Source organism: Notechis scutatus, chromosome 1, assembly GCF_049901735.1.
Source record: "Notechis scutatus isolate UNSWTSFEM ecotype Mainland chromosome 1, rNotScu1.2, whole genome shotgun sequence".
NCBI classification, from domain to species: Eukaryota; Metazoa; Chordata; class Lepidosauria; order Squamata; family Elapidae; genus Notechis; species Notechis scutatus.
The window spans coordinates 329,811,929-329,833,117 of record NC_142009.1 but is presented as its reverse complement, the minus strand read 5'-3'; the positions used below and the strand labels follow the sequence as shown (position 1 = coordinate 329,833,117).

Sequence of the window (21,189 nt, the reverse complement as noted above, 5' to 3'; positions counted from 1 at the left end):
TTTTGCAGATTGACAGAGTTGGAAAGCACCTTGTAGGTCATCTAGTCCAACCCGCTGCCTAAGCAGGAGATCCTACACCATTTCTGAAAGATGGCAGTCCAATCTCTTCTTGAAAGCTTCCAGTGATGAAGCTCCCACAACTTCTGAAAGCAAGCTGTTCCATTGGTTGATTGCTCTCACTGTCAGAAAGTTTCTCCTTATTTCCAGGTTAAATCTCTCCTTGTTCAGTTTCCAACCATTATTCCTTGTCTGGCCTACAGGTGCTTTGGAAAATAGCTGGACCCCTCCTCTTTGTGGCAGCCCCTCAAATATTGGAACTCTGCTATCCTGTCTCCCCTGGTCCTTCTCTTCACTAGACTAGCCATGCCCAATTCCTGTAACCGTTCTTCATACATTTTAGCCTCCAGTCTCCTAATCATCTTGTTTGCTCTTTTCTGCACCTTGGGCCAATCATCAGGAGAATGTGTGTTTTAATCCTATTTTAGGCATGAAAGCCACCTTACCTCACATGGTTGTTCTGGAGAAAATAGGAAAGCATGTTAGATATGTCCACTGCCTTGAATTACTTATAAAGTAATTGAAGTGAGGGAAAATGTAATAAATAAAATCTTGTCCCTTCCTCATTTTAATATTTGGGAAAATGTTTTGCCTATTTGAATAAACATACAAACTTTATATGAGCTTAGATAAGAAATTGAGTTCACTCTTCTTTCCTCTCCTCCCTTATCTTACAGAACAGAGGCAGCCAATGTGGAGAAAATAACCACAAAGCTACTGAAGGCTGGTGCAAAGCCAGATCAGATTGGTATCATCACACCCTATGAGGGCCAGCGTTCATACTTGGTGCAATACATGCAGTTTAGTGGATCTTTGCATACCAAACTTTATCAGGTAGTCAGTTATGCTTTTCTTTCTTAATTCTTTGTATTCCCGGGTTTACAGAAATCCAGATAGTTTTTGCATTTGTTTCAAAGCATGTGTACTATATTTACAAATATTTTAATCGAAGTGGCATAGTTAGGAACTTCAAAAAAAAAACTTTATGTAGTTTAACTTCCACCTAGAAAAGATAACTATTTAAGTGTGTAATTCTTATTTGCTTTGGAGAAAGGGTTGTGACGATGGCTTGTATTTCATCCCAGGAGAGAAAACTTGCCCCTCCCCTCCATTTCAGGTTTACTTATTAAAATAAAACATTTTGTAATAAGTGGGTGCCCTCATTTCCCCCTCCCTCAAGGATGAAACAAGATTATTTCTGGGATTCCATCCTGTTTTGAAATACTGAATCTCAAAGTTAGAATCCTTAAGAGGTATTCCTTATTCATGCAATATATAATACCTGTATTACATAGCATTACTGAAATGTGGGGAAATGAGAAATTTGCTTTGAGAAGTCTTTCTCGCTTCTCTCTCCCCCCGCCCCCTTTTACAGGAAGTCGAAATCGCTAGTGTTGATGCTTTCCAAGGGCGAGAGAAGGACTTCATTATCCTCTCCTGTGTTAGAGCCAACGAACATCAAGGCATTGGCTTCCTGAATGACCCCCGGCGTCTCAATGTGGCTCTCACAAGAGCAAGGTTTGGACTTTCCAGAATCATCCAAGATAGAATCCCTGCTTTCAGAATCCCTTAATTACCCATTTTGGATGGAGCCAGATTGAGAAAAAAAAACTTTCCAATCTGAAAAGATATTTTTCATTGGCTCAGGCAGCTATTAACTGTATTTGTATGGCTGTTAAAAAGCTCAACCAAATTTTTTAAAACTTCAAATGTATTCTTCATTTCATATTCATTTGAAATGCATTATTTAGTTAAGAAATCCTGAGAGTTAATTGCAAATGCAAAATCAAAGATAAGAGGACAAGGATGTGTGTGGTATTTCTTTAGTTTTCTCATGTGCTTATGGGTAAATTTATAAGACATGCTTGTGATTTTTACTTATCAAATTTAGTTGCCACTCATCTCACAGTTCAAGGCAACTCTGAGTGACTTACAACAAGATAAAAAAACACAAACATTTCACAATTACAAATATAAAAACTGCTTAAAAGTACAAATATAAAAACTGCTTAAAAGTACAACAGCAACGAACCCCAAACTTATGTTGCTAAACAAAATAGTTGTTAAATGAGTTTTGCTCCATTTTATGATCTTTCTTGCCACAGTTATTGTAAAACATTTGTTAAGTTAGTCACATGGTTATTAAGTGAATTTGGTTTCCCCATTGACTTGGCTTGTCGGAAGATTGCAAAAGGTGATTGCATAACCCTGGGACACTGCAGCTTCATAAATGGGAGCCCGTGGTCAAGCGTCCAGATTTTATTCATGTGACTATTGGGGATGCTGGAAGTTTGTCACTTTTTAAAATTCCATTGTAACTTTGAATGGTCATGAAACGAATGGTTGCAAGTCAGGTACAAGCTGTAGTGTTAAAGCTACAGTGCTGAATAAATCTAAATTGAATACAAAAGAAAATAGTATGATAGGCCTATAAAAATAACAAAATCAAAATAAATACTAAAACTAGGAGAAACAATCCCACCATTAGATTAAAATCAGCTTAGGTGATATTTCTGGAAGACCCAGGCAAAGAAGGCCCTGAAAGGAGATTGACTAGGAAGGCATTTTCCATATATGATATTTCCATATCAAAGGGATTTGTTTCTCTGCAGTCATTACCTACCTGACTTAAAGGAAATACAACGGGCAATATTCAAGAGTGGGTCATCCTTGCAACAAGATTAATAACAAATAACTTGAAGTATGAATGAGTTGGTAAGCAAGTAACCCTTCACAGTGTTTTCCTGTTGTCTTTTTAGATATGGGGTCATTATTGTTGGGAATCCAAAGGCACTCTCCAAGCAGCCTCTCTGGAATCACCTTCTGAACTACTACAAGGAGCAAAAGGTCCTGGTGGAGGGACCATTGAACAATCTCCGCGAGAGCCTCATGCAGTTCAGCAAGCCTCGAAAACTGGTCAACACTATCAATCCAGTAAGTTCCACACAGCGCAATCTTCTTTGTGAGATTACTGCAAAAAAAGAGTCTCATTTAGCAACAGAGATTTTGGGGTCAGTTGTGTTCGTAAGTCGAGGACTACCTGTTTCATTCTAGAGGCCCCTTCCAATAAAGAATAAACTGCTTTTAAGAACCGACTTTGGAGAAAATGATTAAGACAATACTATTTTTGTATTTTTCCTTTGTAGTGCATTTATTATAAGAAAGATAGGGTTGAAAAAGATGATAGCTGGAATCAGAGTAGGCGTCCATACACCGCTGTGGTATGGATGATACCATTTCACTGAAAGTGAGGAACACATAAGCTCATTATGAAAGAAAACTGGAAGGTGAACATCTGGAATAATGTTAAATGTTAACACAAAAATAATTTCAACCTGTAGTTTTTCTGATTGTAAAAATGAGAGCAAACAAGTAAAAGTGACAGGTTTTTTTAGGCTTAAGAATATAGGTAGTCCTCACTTATTGGGACTGGCAACTCTGTCACTAAGCAACTTGCCATAAAATGAAAAGTCATATGACTTATGACATCAGTTCTGACTGTGGGTCATTAGAGAATCGCCTGTGATCATTAAGTACAATGTCACATGACCATGAATTGTGACTTCCTACTGGCTTCACCTTTGACTTTGGTTGTTGGAGGCAAGCTATGAAGGTTGCCAATGGCAGTCATGTGACTGTGGGATGCTGCAGCTGTTGTAAATACGTTCTAGTTGCCAAGCTACTGAATCACAATCTTGTAACCACAGAAAGTTGTGATAGCCGCAATTTAGAGGACTGGTCATACATCTTTTTACAGTGCTGTTGTGATTTTGAACAGTCACTGAATGAATGGTCAGAAAGTGAGGGCTACCTGTTTATAAAAGTTGGATAGTATGCTGGGGAAATAGAGGCAATAAAGGGAAAGGTGGTAATAAAATTAAATAAGATTATTAAGAGTGACAATATTTCACTGACCCCTTCCAAAAATTAGAATAAGCAGTCCTCATTCCAATAATAGCATATAGTTGTAAAAACAGGGGTGACAGCTATTGTTTTTATTGTTCCATATTGGGTTTTGCTTTTCGCAAACTGCCCAGTCACTGAGTGAGTGGGAAGCCATACAAATTTTCTAAATCAATAAATACAATCAAACCCTGAAAAAACACAAGAGAAGGAAGGGACATTTCAAGAAGCCTGAATGTATGCAGTCACCAGAGTTTAGGCTCAACACGACGCAATCTTTATCTTTGCTAACAGTACCATGGATTGCAAGTCGCTGAGCCCCGGATCAAATGTGAAGGATGATACCTATCTTGTAGTAGTGTCTTTAGGCCACGCAGTTAATGAACAAAACTCACACTTATTCCATAGTGTCAGGTGACAGGAGAGCAGTCAGACATAAAATTCAGCAAAAATCCCTCCAAAGCAACATGCAAATTTTAAAATGTATCCTGAAGCTCTGGTTCTACAAGATAATAGGTAGTCCTTGACTTATGACCACAATTGACTCCAGAATTAATATTGCTAAGTGAGAAATATGAGTTTTGCCTCATTTTACGACTTTTCTTGCCACATTTGTTAAGTGAATCACTGCAGTTACTAAATTAGTAACATGATTGTTAAGTGAATCTGGCTTCTCCCATTGACTTGATTTCTCAGAAGATCAGACAAATACGAACCTGTTGCCAAACATCCAAACGTAAATCATGTGACTGGGGATGCTGCAATGGTCGTAAGTGAAAAATGGTCATAAGTCACTTTTTTCAGTGATGTCACTAAATGAACTGTTGTAAAATAAGGACCACCTGTACAAGGGCATACAAAAGAGGCAACCTAAGGCTCACCAATAATACTGTACTGATGGTATTTACTTTTACACCACCTCACCAGTGCTAGAAATAAGTATAGGCATGTTTCATAACCTTCTGTGTGCCAAAAGCAGAATCCAGACATATGACACAGCAACCTCCAAAGCTTATCAAGTCTGCTGACCGCTATCCCTTCCTTGTTAATCCATGTGGTAGAAGTTGGGTTACATCATACAAATCAAAACTGATGAGCCTGAAGCACAGTGAACTTGACTGAGAAGATTTTAAACTAACTGGTGTGGCTTGAAGATGAAAGTCTTGAAATAAGGAACTCTGATAAAACTTGTGAATGTTAGAAAGAAGCATTATTTTAATGAGGCTTACCAAGAATGCTCAGTGAAAAATAGAAATTGCTTATTAGAGAGTTGGAAGATTGAATTCGCCAAGTGGAATATGGCAGTTAAGAATGCAGTTTACTGATGTAGAAAGACAGAATTGAAATGTATGTTAAAATAACCAATCTTGCTCAGAAATCCAATAAATAGGAATATAGGGAATATTTGGGCTACAACAAGAAGCAAATATAAGCCAGTCTGTTAATATTGATTTGCACACATCAAACTAAGAAAAAGATCTAGGTAGTATTCTCCAATTTCAAAGTGAAGTACAGATTTTTCAAACAAACATGAATAGCAGTGAGGAGAGATCAAGTGGGTAAGCTAATCTGGAATTGATTCTAATTTAATTAGAAGACTTGGCTGAAATGAAAATAATAGGAAGAGTGGGAAAAAGTAACCATTTAATATATTTTAAGGATTATTAAAGCTGCCCATAGTCGCAGTATTTCATGACAGATGAAGCAAGTAGGAAAAGACTCAGGTTGGGATGGAGACCCTGTTATAAAGGAATATAATTATACAATGACAATGATAATTCCAATGAGGTTTTAAAAAGGAAGGACAACTGAAAGTGCAAATGTGGCTGTGCAAAAAGCTTTGTGAAGATCTCACAAGAAAAAAGGCACAAAGAATAAAAGGACAAGTTACCAGCAAGAGTGCTTGTTAAGTTACCTGGAAAAGTCAAAAGTTGTTTCAAGTAAGCTAAAATTCAGAATTTGCTGAGATTGGCAAAAGATGCCAAGGACAACCTAAAGAGATTTTTGAAAAAAAGGAAAGAGGAAAACAATATACCAACTGCTCAAGAGAGATGGTAGGCTGCTAACTGTCCTCAACCACCACAAGCAATTATGAAAAGTGAGATCAAGGACTAGGAATGAGCATTGGATGGGGAAAAAAAGTTATTTTCTTCAAATAACTTTAAATCTCCAGGCTTGGATGAATTGCATTCTAAGGCAGTGTTTGTCAACCTTAGCTACTTTAAGATATATGAACTTCAACTCCCAGAATTCTGGCTGAGGAATTCTGGAAGTTGAAGTCTAGACATCTTTAAAAGACACCAAGATTGAGAAACACTGTTCTAGGGCATTCTAGCCCAGTAGAATACTTTAAAATCAGGGAAATTAAAGCCATCATCGCCATAGGGAAACATTAATTTTGAAAGAAAACTTTCATAATTATTTAAACAGAGAGTTAAAATTATAGTATTTTATCCAAAAAACATTTTACAAGAAACAATATATATGTAGCTCAAGATTAAATTTTTGAGTGTTGAGGAGATGTAATTTTCTCCTTTAGTAGTTCCTTGATTAGAGTACTATTTTCTTCTTGATCACTCAGCCCAGTAGAGCATAACTAACACAAAGTATGAAAAGGATAACACAACAATATATCAAAAAAATTATCTCAGAAATAAACAACAGACTATTACAGACAGATGACATCACCATAGCATGCAAACCAACAAAAGCCATTAAAAACATCTTCAGTAAATGAAAAGATCCAATAGTCCAAGAAGATCATCTTCAACATACAGTGTAAGAAGGACAGACAGGCAGAAGACCAGCAGAGCACAGTCAGTAGATAGGATGAAAATTCCACATGGACAGATTCAACCATAATTTCAACTGGGAAACTATAAGTATCCTAGACCAATCTAAATGCGAAAATGCTAGGGAATTCAGGAAAGTTGGCATTCAGACAAATCAATAGACACATAGAGATAAGTCACATCTAAATGTCATTCAAAAGAGACAATAAGAACACTAAGAACAGAACAAAAACACCTGAGTACATCCTGTCCAGCGAATACCCAGGAAAGCAATCAAGCAAAAACTGTACCTTAATGAAGGAACTACCAAGGAGAAAACCCCACCCCCACCAACATTGGCAGGACAAGCTACTGTATATAAACGGGGAGCAAACCCACACCTCCACTTATTACCACTGGTTTTGTTTTCCAGTTGGGCAATGAAACATCTGCAAACAACCAAGCTCAGAGAGCATCAAAGACTCCACATATTCACACAGATGAATTTGGACTCAGTGGCTTGGAGAATGCCTTTAATTTCTGTTATATAAGTTAGTCACTCCACCCATATAATCAGTAAATTGGTTAATAAGTAAATGTCTGCTTTAAGCTGATTCAGATTATGAGTCAACTTGCATAAAGCAGCAGCGGCGGCTTTGGGAGCATCTCCCAGATATCTTTTCTAGCAAAACTCTACCCCTTTGCAGAGCTGGGAGGAAAGCTATATAATTCAAGAGTCCTGTAAAGAAAGTTTATTCATTAGACTTAAATGCCGCCCATCTTGTCTAGAGGCAAGAAGTTAGTCTTCTCTCTGTAGCTATTCCAGATGTTTGTGACAGAACAAAAATAGTTTTTATGTCCTCTTCATATATTTGAATTTTTCTGTTTTAGGGAGCCCGGTTTATGACAACTGCTATGTATGATGCCCGTGAAGCTATTATCCCTGGATCCGTTTATGATCGCAGCAGCCAAGGTAAGAGATGTTAGGATTTTCTTTAATCCAGATAAGTGATATATTGGCTCCTAGGCACAAAATAGCTAAATTCCTAAACTACCGTGTTTCCCCAGAAATATGACCTACCCCAAAAGTAAGTCCTAGCTTGATTTTTACACATGTGCCCAATATAAGCCCCACCCCCAAAAATAAGCCCTAATTAAGACCCTGCCCACTCCAGGGTGCACGGGTAAAAATTAAGCCAGGGTGGGGATGGGGCGGAGCTGCCCTACTGCTTACCTTTGGACAGTTGCGGTCAGACCTCACACACCCTGACACCTGCCTTGCTGGCCCATTTCTTCTGCAGCTGGCCAGGCTTTTCTGAAGGCCTCTTGACAGCGAAAAGGAGGCCGGGGGCGATGTGCGCAAATGAGGTGAGTCAGTGAACATTTCCCCTTCCCACCCCCCCACCCCCCCAAAAAAGACCAGGCAGTTTTATTTTTGGGGAAACACGGTAGCCATAGCCTGCCTTGCATTCTGTAGTTATGAATTGTTCTGATTTATTAGTTTGTTTAGTGGGGTTGCTTGCCAAGAGCAACTCACCTTTGCCCAGTAGATTCAGCGGGATACATGCTATGGATTTTCCATGTGCCATTCCAAACCGAAAGTTAGGAGGCAAATAATTCCTTAACCCATTTTGTACTAGGAGAAAAACACTCGGGTAATATATTACAGTAGCTATCTTATCTTATAACTACTCAACATCTTTTCCCGCATGTTCTCAGGCCGGCCATCCAACATGTATTTCCAAACCCATGATCAGATTGGGATGATCAGTGCTGGGCCCAGTCATGTCACCACCATGAACATTCCTATCCCATTCAACTTGGTGATGCCTCCTATGCCTCCACCAGGGTACTTTGGACAGGCCAACGGACCAGCTGCAGGTGGGATGTTTGCAGGTGCAAATTATTTTGTTTTGTGACCATCAAGTGAATGTGTGTGTGGTGGGGGGTGTTTGTGGCAGAGGGAGAAAGAAAGGATTGCAATTTGCAGCCTCTGGCAGATGTCATTAAATAGCATGTCTCTAGATCGGTGTGCATTCATCTTCTTCAGTACACATGTATGTATTGATCAGTTGGCTGCATTTTTTAAAATTCCCCCACAATCTGAATTCTCAGCAGTATACAAATACACAAAAAGTACAAAACAAAAATATAAGGAATGACAAGTAAAGACCATATAAAGTTTGGGGTCCAGCCTTGTCAGCTTTAAGACTGGTGGACTTCAACTCCCAGAATTCTGGGAGTTTGAAGTCCACCAGCCTTAAAAGTTGCCAACATTGGACACCCCTGCCATAAATCATTGAAGGGCATCACAACTCCAATGCCCTCTGGAAGTAGTAGAACAGTGTGATATATATGAAATTGTCAGTGAAGGAGGTTTACTCCCAAGATTGCATCATGCTCAAATCAGCCAGCCCTTGTTTAAGCCGGCTCTTAAATTTCTGTGCATCTGACGTGTTCTGATCTTGCTTACTTCAGAACCGGAAAGCAACTCCTCCTGTGTGTGGGAGGGAAGTTAACATTCAGCAACATATTCTGCATAAGAGCTTTGTGTAAGTCTGTGCTCCATTCAAAATCCAAGAAAGAAATACTTAGACTCCATAGATTAGAGGAAAGAAATCTTTTACTGAAATTTGAAGTGGTAGCTTCAGGTAAAATTCTGAATCTAAGAAATTAGGCACGCAGATCACATATACAAAGGGATGGAATTGTTCCCACCCCCCAAAATTCAAAAGATTGTTCCAATCAAAAGTTCTGGATATGGTCATGTGGGCATCTTCAGGTGGTGATGAGGCCTCTGTCCGTTGACCTTGACATATTTTGATAAAGATTTGCAGTTGCGCAGAGAAAAGAAGGCTAAGCAAGGAATAGAAACTTAAGAGCAGGAATTTATATTCCCCCCCCCTCCTAATTTATACAGGACAAGAATGTAACACCTCCAGCTCTCTTCCCAGACATTACCCCTCCCACCGTTACTTATGGCAGCCAAAAGATGCAAAGCAGTAGGAAAGATCTTGAAGGCTGACACTTTGTATATAACTCTTCAGCTGGAAAGATAGATCTTTAGTTGGGCATTTCTAGCACAGGGAGGGCAATTAATTTTCCCACACTGGGACTGTTGCAGAGGGCTGAGCCAATGGGCATGCACACACGCACATGTGTAAATTTTTTAAAAAAATAGTTGCCTTCAAAATAAAAGCAACCCATGCGGGATGGACAGGGACAGTCAAAGGGCCAGATGTGCCCAGGTCTGTTGTAGCATGATTAAGATTTCCTTCAGATTATGTTTAATAATTTCATGCACATAGAACGTGATCTATCTCAGATACTACCTACCTATTTGGATGTCCAGTCTTGCCAAAGAAAAGTTTTGTCTTTTTGTGTACAGATAGTCCTTGACTTACGACACTTTGTTTAGTGACCATTTGAAGTTACAACGGTAGTGAAAAAAGTGGCTTATGATTGTTTTTCACACGAATGACCACTGCAGCATCCCCATGGTTGCCTGATCAAAATTCAGGCGCTTGGCAACTGACTCACATTTGTGACGGTTGCAGTGTCCCGGGGGGGGGTCATGGGATTCAACTTTTTGCAAACCACCTAACCAGCAAAGTCAAAGGGGAAGGCAGATTCACTGAACAACCATGTCACTAACTTATCAACTGTCGTGATTCACTTAACATCTATGGCAAGAAAGGTCGCAAAATGGGGCAAAACTCACTTAGCAAATATCTCACTTAGCAGCAGAAATGTTGGGCTCAACTGTGATAGTAAATCGAGGACTACCCGTATTGAGATTTTGGTTGCCCTTGCAGGACGTGGAAACCTGAAAGGCAAAACGGGGCGTGGTGGGCGACAGAAGAATCGTTTTGGGATTCCAGGAGCCAGCCAGTCGAACCTCCCCAACAGCCAGGCCAGCCAAGACGTGGTCTCCCAGCCTTTCTCTCAGGGCCCCTTGACTCAGGGTTACATCTCCATGAGCCAACCCTCACAGATGAGCCAGCCTGGCCTCTCCCAGCCAGAATTGTCACAGGTAACAACATTTGCTTCTCAGTTGCTGCTTGGGGAAGTGATTCGGAGTAAGTTCTACAGAGACATTAAGTGGTGGCCCAATCTTTTTGCTTTAAGATCCAAGAGAGGTTTCCTCTAAAGGCCAAACATCTTTTGCTACCCGTTGTATGCAAGATGTGTTAAGACTGTTTACCCCATTAATGCTATTTGTAGCCTGACATCTGAAGAGTACAGCAGGGGTCCCCAACCACCGGAACAACTCCTACCGGGCCGCTGGCTTGCTGGGCGCCGCCATCTTTTTTTCATGAAAAAGTGCTTCCGGTGAGCTTTTCCGGGTAGAAAGCTCACCGGAAGCACGTTTTCATCAAAAAAAGATGGCGGCGCCCAGCTGATGCCGGTACCGGGCCGCGGCGTCAAAAAGGTTGGGGATCACTGGAGTACAGGATTGGGAAGACTGCCTCAAATTGTCTTGTGTCTCATGTTTAAGAACCTCCTCTGATCAGTCTTTCATTTGAGAAATTTACTTACTATCCTGCACAAGTGGGCTAAGCCATTGTGATGGTGCCTGAAATATGAAATATCATTCCAGTTATCTGCTAACAGTTTTGAATCATCTATCAACAGTTTTAATCTTGAATTGTTCTGCTACTCTTCTGAGTTGCTTGTTTCCTCATTGTTTCTGTAAAACAGTTGCTTGCACCAGACTTGGGAAAAGAAAACTGAATATGTCTTAATTTTATCAGTATCTCTCACCTCATGGCTCAGTAGATCTTTGTGGATGAAAAAAAAAGCTCATTTTAAATTTTGGTTTTTATTTATTTATTTATTTTTGTTTTCAGGATAGTTACCTTGGTGATGAGTTTAAATCTCAGATTGACGTGGCCCTGTCGCAGGATTCAACTTACCAGGGGGAACGCGCATATCAACATGGAGTGACGGGGCTGTCACAGTATTAGAGTGTAAGGTGGTTTAAGGGGTAAAAAGTAGCTTGATGGTCTCTCATCAGTATCTCTTGCCTTCTCAGCTGCTCTGAAAAGCCAAGCCTCCCATACGTGGGAGGAGTCTTCAAATTGGTGTTCTTGGATTGTTTTGCTTCTTATTTAAGATTGCTAACTTAATTTGTAGCTATGAATGTGCTAATAATATTCAACTAGAGAAGACAAAAAGAGGCTGAGGGCTATAAGAGAATAACAGAGGTGGAAGGGACCTTGGAGGTCTTCTAATCCAACCCCCCATGTTCAGGCAGAAATCCCTAGCCTAGACCATTTCAGACAAATGGTTGTCCAAGTGCTTAAAAATCTCCTGTGATAGAGGACCCACACGTAATTGTTCAAACTGTCAGGAAATTTCTCCTTAGTTCTAGGCTGGTTCTCTCCTTGATTAGTTTCCAATTTGCTTTGAGTTTTCGTCCCCAACTCAGGAAAAAGTCCCAAAATCACATAAAATTACACTTCCCTTTTTTTCTTCGGATGGAATGCAACCTCGAGATTAGGTTCTGCTGAGAAAAACACATCTTGCTTTTGTAATAATTTTGAGATGTGAAAAAAACAAAACAAAATGTCTTTCTCTGTTTCCTAAGCCTCCATTTGGGAACCCCCTGTGAAATTGAATGGGTAAATTTATGTCTAATCAAATGAAGCGTTTCATACGAGGCATCATTTGGTGGTGAAACTTCCTACCACAACATATATTCCATTGGAGTTGGAGAGCTTATAAATTGACATAAATCAATAAATAGACCATCTTTGAAACATTGAAAACCTTAATAGATGGGCAATTACGAATGGCTATTGATCAGGCTACCTGAAGGGAATTGTCAGGGAGAGGGGCAGTTTGTTTCTCCATATTGAGTTCAAGTATAAGCAAGACCCACATATCAATTGTTTCTGTGATTTTGGGTTTGTTTGTTTTTCTGTTAAGTAAAGTGTCCATTTCTTCCCAACCTTTGCAAACAAAGAAACATCCTACTAACAGCATAGTTTATGATTCACTTCTGGGCGTATTTGGGTCTCTTGAAGAAAATCTGAGTACTATGGATATGAGAAAGTGCTACTTTGGAAGTGGTGGCATTGTCTTCTTAAAGATTTAACGGTAGTTTTACTCCTTCATTTATAACATTTATAGGCTGTCCCAGCCCCTTATGGCTCTGGGCAGTGTTATGGCAGTGATAATACATTGTTATGGATTGGCTAGGCCCATTCATTGAACTATTTTTGATGAGGAAAGTTTTCAGAAATTTAATCCAGACCTTGTGATGTTAATGACATTCTTCTCTTTTCTTTAGGTTGAAGGAGAAGAGCTAAGCTTATGTGGAGCTTAGTTCAACAGCAATTTATTCAGGGTAATAAAAATAAAATAAAATGGATACCTGTTTTCCACTGCTAAAACTGAAGCGACTCTGTGAGAGCAACAGGAGAGAGAGGGATAAAGAGAGAGAAACCAACGGAGAGGAGAAAGAAGAGCGAGAGAGCGAAAGAGAAAGAAGAGAGCCCACTGCTAGCTCACTGAGGCAAGGAGACTGACCGGAGATGGGAAGAGAAGCACCGGAGGACCAACTGGCACCTCACTGGGAGGGAGAACTAACTCGCCCTGGAAGAACTGAGTGGTCAGCGAAGTTCCCTGTTCCCTCCCCTGCCACCAACACACCCACTGAGAAAGAGAGGAAGGGTCTTAGAAGAATCATTTCATTCCGTTCATATTGCAAGCAGAGTTTCACAGTTAGAACAGGTGGGGAGAGGAAAACACCCATCTCAGAGTTGTTCATGTACCAATCTCTCCATTTTTTTTTTTTTTTTGTTTTCAAGAGAAGGAAAGAAGGAAGGAAGGGAGGAAGGAAGACCTTGTTGGACTTTTTAGGAACAAGCACACCATCCAAGAGAAAACGTCCGGAAGCTTGTGGGGAAGCCAGCTGTGACTGGTACTCGACTCTGAGATGTGTGGGTTTTGCTGTCCAAGATCTGGCTTTGAGCCTCGTGCGGCTTCACCCACAGTCCGAATGGCAAGATGGGGTGGTTCTTTGTTTTATTTTAAAAAAAGGAATTCTTTCAAAGAAGCACTGGATATTTTTTTAGAAGTTTGTCTCTGAAATTTAGTAGTGGACCTGGAAGGAAAATCCTTGTTTTGAGATGCTTAAGAAAAGAAAAACCAACCATAAAAGATACATACATATATATATATATCTATAACTGTACGTTTAACCAATCTCTTCTGTGTGATTTCAGTCAATCAAACTCTTCTTCTTGGGGGAGAGGCGCATCTTTCAAGGAAGCCGATTGCCTCCTGCCAGTGCAGTGGAGAAATCAGAAACGGTGTTGTCAGTTTTAATTTGGTTCCTGCCTGGGCTCTTCTCTGGGCTGTTGGTTTAAGGTATCTGCTTTACAAAAGGGAGAGGGAGTATCTTGTGCCCTTTTTGGCCCCTGAGAAAGAAGAACGCTGCTGGGACTGACCTGCTTTTTTATTAGTTGCTGCCGACATTGGGAAAACTAGTGGAAACAGGGGATTATATTGGTTTTGAAGTAAAGCTTCTCTGATGATACATTGAGATAGTTTGTCTGGGGAGGAAGAGCAGGTAGATATTTTAAGGGGTGGCCATTCTGGGGCAAAAATCTTATCTTTGGCACGGAGGGTCCTTTTTTTTCTTGACGTTCAGCTGTGGAATGAGCATCAGAAGTTTCAACAAAGCTGGAGACCATGTGAAGGTGCACGGCCCTCAGTCAAGCTCCTTTGATTTATCCTTTCAAATCCCAACTGGAAAAGGACAATTTATGAAAGAAAGAAAGAAAAACCCAAGAAAAAGTCACCTTGGCTCACAGCAGAAAGCATGCATACCTGCATTAAAAATATTGAGAACGCTGGCCTGTTAGCCTATGATTAGTTTGATTTTTCTTACCACCAAAGGTGGAGTTCCTTTATCCGAGACATTTTGACCAACTGCCCAGTTGTGCTATTTTAAAAAATAATAATTTAGCTTTCTTTTCCAATCAAAGGGCTTTAAACGTCCATTTTAACTTTTTGTATATGTTGAGGAATTCCCCCCTAGCTTTACATGAATGAACTTTAGAACCTCCTACTTTAAAAAAAAAAAACTTGGACATTAGTAATGTTCATTCCCACTTTTGCCCTACTGCCCTGCCCTTCAAAAAAAACCCACAAAAAACCCACAAACCCCTTCACAAGAAAGCCTGTCTGGCTTCTGTTGCCCGTTTTAGCATTACTGGGCCTTGCTTTATATTGCAGGTTTTGGAAGAGGGGGACACATGAATTGAAAATCTGTGATTGTTCTTAATGAATTGAAAACGTCTCCAGAGTTTAGACTTCTACCATGTGTATGGGAAAGGGAGACAGGCCACCTTCCTGCCTGAAATGTGGAATCTTTATTCCGATTGTTGGAGAACTGCTTGTTAATTTTTTTTTCTTCTACCATCCCCTTCGCTGTGTGGCTGTAGATTTTTGAGCTGGACTAAATGCTAAACTTCTTTGTGCAATTCAATCCACTAAGAAGTAAATGTAGCTCCCTCTTCCTCCCACTGTCTTCCTAACCTCCTTCCCTTTCCTTCCTCACATTTCACTTAGGTAGCAATGCTTGCCTCTTCGTGTTGATCCCCCCCCTCCCACTTTTGTAGCGGTTATAAAACGCTGAGTTTCACTGCAAAACCCCATCAGTGCTAGCGCGGTGCTGATTATTTTTTTTCTGTCTGTTTGTTTTAAAATCTGTTTCTCATCAAATTAATAAAAAACGCTTGCATTCTGTGCCTGGGACTCAAAATTCTGATGTTTAGTTGTTAAGATGTATAGCAACAAACCTACAAGGAGCCTTTCAGTCAGAACTGTTCAATATTACACACACACACATTCATCTTATATTTTTAAAATTGTATTGGCTTTTGCCGATTACCCTCTTAAGAAAGATTTAACAAGAGCATGCTATATTCCTGCAACCAGTGCTTGGGAGCAAATGTCTAAATTTCTCTTATAAAATATTTTTATACAGTATTGTACTGGAAACTTGCACTTCTTTAATCTGCATCAAATGTATATACAGGAATAATTGTTTTTTACTGGAGTCATTGGCCACACCTGATTTTTTTTTTTTTTGTCAACTAGGGACAACTACAGCATATGCCATGTCTCATATCGCAATTTTAAAATCCAGTCCTGTCTCCAAGATGTATTTAGTAAAAGGTGAAGATTTGGAATCCAAAAAAAAACATGTATCTCTGCATTCCTAAGTGGCACTCCACACCTATCATTGATATTTCAGAATTTTCATATTATCAGATTATGGTGGCTGCTAGCTTTAAAGAATGCATGCAGAACAAGCCCTGGATGGCAGCATCAGCATTGTTTGCAGAAGTAATATATTTGCAAATATAAAATACTAAGGATGTGCCCCACATCGAAAAATCTTTGTCTTATCAACTGCACAAGAGCAACTGGTTGGCCAATAGCAATAGCACTTAGACTATATACCACTTTATAGTGCTTTTACAGCCCTCTAAACGGTTTTACGGTCAGTATATCGCCCCCAACGATCTGGGTCCTCATTTGACCGACCTCAGAAGGATGGAAGGCTGAGTCAACCTTGAGCCTGGTGAGATTCAAATTGCAGGCAGCCGATAGCAGAAGTGGCCACTCCAACGACTGCACCACAGAATATTGTAAACAAATTAAGACTCTGGTCTAGCAGATTCTTCCCATGTTCTTTTTTGATAAACATAGTGTTTGGTCTTATTTTAGAAATCAAGCAATCCCATGCATGCAAATTTGATGGAATTATGTTTGAAGGATGATCCTGAACCAATAACACAAGCTTCACAGTCAGTTGTTCATTTAATAACCAAGATCATTGATAAAAGAATTTTAAAATCAATTGTACAGCAATTTAAAATATATTACTTTTTAAAAACCAATTCTGATGATTTTGGTCCTAGAAATAATTAACAAATTACTTAGCTCACATTTAAAAACAGATAAATGGTGGTGTAAGATACAGCCTCCCCATAAATTGTACAAAACTCCAGCAAATTTTGACAAAAGCATTTTGCGTCTCACTTGAAGACCCCGTAACTACGCAGCTCCTCTAGCCACTCATCAGATCATGAACTAGATGACCATAACTGGGCATCTGGTGGCTCAACTAAAGATACAGCAGAAAAGAGACATGAAACAGCAACCGGCCAAGTAGAATCTGGTGAATCATCTCACCGACAGCCACATTCATCCACCACCATATCCTCATAATGTCTCAACACAACATTATCATTGTTGTCATAGTACAGAACGGAGATTGGTGAAAGGCGGACGGGGACGCAGCAAGGCTGAGGGGTCCCGGCAGGGTCGAGAGAATGCACAATGGTTTGCAAGATGGCATGGTTGGTACTGTTGAGTTCTTCGGTCAGGGGAAAAGGGCATTCGCCGAGGCAGTAATTGGCCAGGTAACCCTGTGGAGCAATGATCCAATTCTCCCAACCGACTTCGGTGAAGCTGATGTACAACCGGCGGGGTTTGCAAATGTTGCTGGCAGAGACTGGCATGTAGTAAGCGCTACGCCTTCTCCTGGGGCTTTTGCACTGCCCAGGAGTGAGGGAAACCACCAACAGGGAGGTGCTGAGCATGGAATCAAGCTTGGAACATAAGCTGCTCTCATGTGACGCCGGGAGGCTAATTTCAAGAAACAAGCCCAAATTCTTAGATGGAGTCTGCCATTCCTTCGCCACCTTGGTCAGGTTGAAGGCAAAGGACTTGTGCAGGTGGGCGAAGGATTGTTCCACCAGGAGTTGGCGGCTGTAAGTATGGGCGGACATGCCACGCAAGGTCACCTGGGGAGCCCGGTACAGGCTTAACTGAAAGGGATGAACTGAGCTGGAACCCTGGTATTGGTTGTGGCTGAACTGAATCTCCAGCTGGGCCAGCGTCAACTCTTCTCCTTCCTCCAGTGCAGAGAAATTAAAATATAGCCGTTTCTGTAGACATATCCAACTCTGGGGTTCTTCTCGGTGGATCAAGTGTCCTAGAATGGGTGTAGAAATCAAAAGCACTTTAGGGCTATCAGAATGCAACCTCGACAGAAAGCATCTGGGGGAGAAGGGAACAATGCCACTCGCTAAACATTTAGGACTAAAAAAAAAAAAAAATTGATTTAGCTTCAGCGCCTTAACATTTTTAATCAGTCTTCTATCCCAGCCTATCACAGAAAGGCAAGGTCATTCCTGAAAAAGGAGGAAAAGATCCATTGTAACATAGATAATCCCTGTTTAGTGACTGCCTCGTTTATTTTACTTATAAAATTTGTAGGCCACCCATCTTACCTCAAAAGCGCAGGGGTCTTCAAACTTGACAGCTTTAAGAGTTGTGGACTTCAACTCCCAGAATTCCTCCTCCCGTCATGTTAGCTCAGGAATTCTGGGAGTTGAAGTCCACAAGTCTTGAAGCTGTCAAGTTTGAAGACCCTTGCCTCAACGTAACTTGATGGATTAGCGACCATTTGCAGCTACAATGGTGACAAAAAGGCAACAGGAAGGTCAGAAACTGCCATTGTAACTTTGAATGGCCACTAAGTGAGCCATTGTAAGTCAAGGACTACCCGTATGTTGATTTTACTTTTGTTACAGCTCAAGTTGGTCCTAGTTCCACTGTTATGACATAATCTATATGGCCACCAAGGTCATTCAGCCAAGCAAGCCTCCATGGGTTTGAAATTTCCTTGGAAAAAAGTTGGATGTGCTGGAATGCTGGAATTAAATGAGGCAATAAGACCGCCTTCTTTGCTTCGGCTTTGAATCTAGTTGGCCAGATGCAAGGGGGGAAAAAATAAAGGAAATCTAGCCAACTTGAAAAAAAAATACCAACTTAAAAAAAAAACTGGCAAAGCATTTTTTTTAATCCATTAATTAATTGCCCTAATGCAGATTTCAGGAGCTGTGCTTAGCAGCAAAGAGAAATGAACTTTCCAAAGCTACAACTTTACCCTTCAAAAATAGATTTTATTCCATTACATTTTTATTTATATATTTATTAAATTTATATGCCGCCCATCTTGCCTAAAGGTGACACTAGGGGCTTACCACCAAATAAAGACACAATAAACATTTTAAACTGTGAATATTAACGTTAAAATTGACTTTTAAAAAAAGATGGCAAGGAAGGGAGCAAGATGCACCGCAGGGAGGTGGCTGTGGGGACATTTTACCCTCGGGTATCTCAAAATGATAACATTGGAATAGAAATATTGCATCTTCCAAGTATGCAATATTTTTCTGTACATTTTTGAAAAAAATATCATTGGTAGGAATCCTCATTTAGAAGACTCTTGAAATGGGGATTAATTTAATTTTCCATCCCCCTTCCCATTTTCTCCTTGTTAACTAAAACGGCTCAAATATTAGCCGTCCAATTGTATTACAAGGTATAGCTTTGTCACGTGCCCAACATTGTGCGTTTTTCTGTGTACGCTTCTCCCTCCCACCCACGCCTTGTTTTTTCCTCTGTGTTTTATTCTTTAAAACAATCGCCCATTTTTTGTTAAAGGCCACGGCTGCTCCATTCAGCTTCCCACACACAAGCTGCGATCAGGTACGCACATTCCCCAAATCCCATCCTTTCTCCATACCCGCATACTTGATTGGAAATAACTGCTCCAACCCAACTTCTGAGGAATAAGGATTAGCCGGCATGCATATCCATGGCCATAGATGTGGGCAACTGACCGTCAATATTTTGCTGGGCATGGATTTCCCCTTTACATTGATTTCACGAGGCAATTATTTTTTTTTTTTGGGGGGGTAGCTGAAAGGGTGAGATAACGATGTGCATTCCTCGTAAAAGAAAAGTAGGAACTAACTATCCTGAGTCCAAAAAGAGGGAACGGGCAGGCACGTAAATTTAATAAATAAGGAGCGATTTTTTCCCCCAAACGCCGCCTGGGCTCCCTCTAAAATAAAACCTGAGAAAGGAAAGATCAAGCAGTTGCAAGTCGCAGGGCTCATACTCAAGGGTTACAAGAGAGAAAAGCGGGAGTCACGTAAATTTAATAAAGAAGGAGCTATCTTTTTTGCAAACGCGCCTGGACTGGCCTCCTTCTAAAACCTGAGAAAGGAAAGACCAAGCTGTTGCAAAGACGCAGGACTCATACTCAGGGTTACCCTGGGTCCGGTTTCTGGGTGATCCGCCCACGGATTCGGGGTTCAAGGAGATCAAGAAACAGATTCACACGTTCCGGGTTAGGAACGACGCGCATTTTGCGCGCGCGCGCTCTCTCCCGAACGCTTCAGCCGCTTGCGCTCCTCCTTGGAGTAAAAGGGCCCGGCTGCGAGTGAGGGTTTAACGCGCGCTCTCACGTTTTACAATCCTCTCCCATCCCGGTTCCTCCTTAGCTTACCTTGGTCGGGGAATATCCGAATGACGTTTCCAGGGACTTGAAATTCCTCCACCCAACACGGGTTCCGGGACTCCTTGGGGGCCTCGCTTCTTTTCTGGAACATCTTCCAAAGCCAGGGCGGCACCGGAGCAGGCGATCTGGGGCTGGGCCTGGCTTTCAGGCCCAGGGATCTCAGGAGCACCGTTTCCTGGGGGTGCAAGGCCGCTCCTACCCCCGGGAAGATCCAGAGCAGCACCCCGAGCCCCACGAGGACTCCCAGGCTTAGCGTTCCCATGGGGAAGCGAGGGCGATGCGTCCTTCTCGGCTGGAGAGGAAAGGCCCCGGGTGCGCTTGGCCGCCTTGGGCAGGGAAGGACCTTGCTGGAGAGTGGAAGGAGACCGACCTGAGAAAGGAGGGGGGGAGATCCATCCTTTTGAACGTTGGAGGTGGACCAAAGGGTCTCTGGGAAGGAGCAGAATTGGCCCTGAGGCAATAATGGGCGGGCCTCCCTCCCCAGCAGAAATGGCTTTCAGGTAAAACTTGGGGTGGGGGAGGGGAAAGTGGGGCTGGCTTCCTCTGATGCCCTCAGGCTACAAGCCACCAACAGATACCCAATGTTAAAAAAAAAAAACCTCACACACACCTCAATCTATGAAGGTGGGGTTGAGAATAGAGTGGGAAGGGACCTTGGAGATCATCTAGTCCAGCTCCCTGCTCAAACAGGAAACCTATACCATTCCAAACAAAGCTCTATCCAAGCTCTTCTTAAAAGCCTCCAGTATTGGAGCACCTATAAGTTCTAGTGGAATTGTTCTCACTATCGGAGAAATTTCTCCTCAGTTTTAGGTTGATTCTCTCCTTGATTAGGTTCCGGCCACGGTGTCTTCTTCTGCCTTCAGAACAAGAAGCAATGAATGGAAACTAATCAAAGAAAAAAACACAACCTAGATTAATCCACCATTAACCCATCAATCATAGTACCTATTTAAAAATATGATTTCCACAGAACTTGGCCCTTGGCAATGTGCTGACACCACATGGGTCCTTTCCTTGGCAAAAACCATGTTGGCTGGGACTGGTCTCCCATCCAGT

At 41.2% G+C, this 21,189-nt stretch overlaps 2 protein-coding genes across 5 annotated transcripts in view; one reads left to right on the top strand and one right to left on the bottom strand.

Moving 5' to 3' along the window:
- Window positions 1-15,491, top strand: part of UPF1 (UPF1 RNA helicase and ATPase) — a 35,470-nt gene extending 19,979 nt beyond the window's left edge. For 2 of the 4 annotated variants that reach the window (XM_026687626.2, XM_087951553.1), the window contains exons 17-24: window positions 735-891; window positions 1,433-1,575; window positions 2,817-2,991; window positions 7,623-7,704; window positions 8,451-8,612; window positions 10,547-10,764; window positions 11,582-11,701; window positions 13,027-15,491. In XM_026687626.2, coding sequence (XP_026543411.1) covers window positions 735-891; window positions 1,433-1,575; window positions 2,817-2,991; window positions 7,623-7,704; window positions 8,451-8,612; window positions 10,547-10,764; window positions 11,582-11,698 — 1,054 coding nt within the window. In that variant the 3' untranslated portion in view covers window positions 11,699-11,701; window positions 13,027-15,491. Of the gene's footprint in view, window positions 1-734; window positions 892-1,432; window positions 1,576-2,816; window positions 2,992-7,622; window positions 7,705-8,450; window positions 8,628-10,546; window positions 10,765-11,581; window positions 11,702-13,026 lie in introns of all 4 variants that reach the window. The other 2 variants (XM_026687625.2, XM_087951537.1) reach the window with 1 other exon arrangement.
- Window positions 15,492-16,556: 1,065 nt separating this feature from the next.
- Window positions 16,557-20,591, bottom strand: GDF1 (growth differentiation factor 1). The gene is made up of 2 exons (XM_026687623.2): window positions 20,119-20,591; window positions 16,557-17,751 (listed from the first exon to the last, which is right to left on the bottom strand). Exons 1-2 carry the CDS (start codon window positions 20,390-20,392, stop codon window positions 16,943-16,945), a joined length of 1,083 nt encoding a protein of 360 aa, XP_026543408.1. The 5' UTR covers window positions 20,393-20,591; the 3' UTR covers window positions 16,557-16,942.
- Window positions 20,592-21,189: the final 598 nt, after the last annotated feature.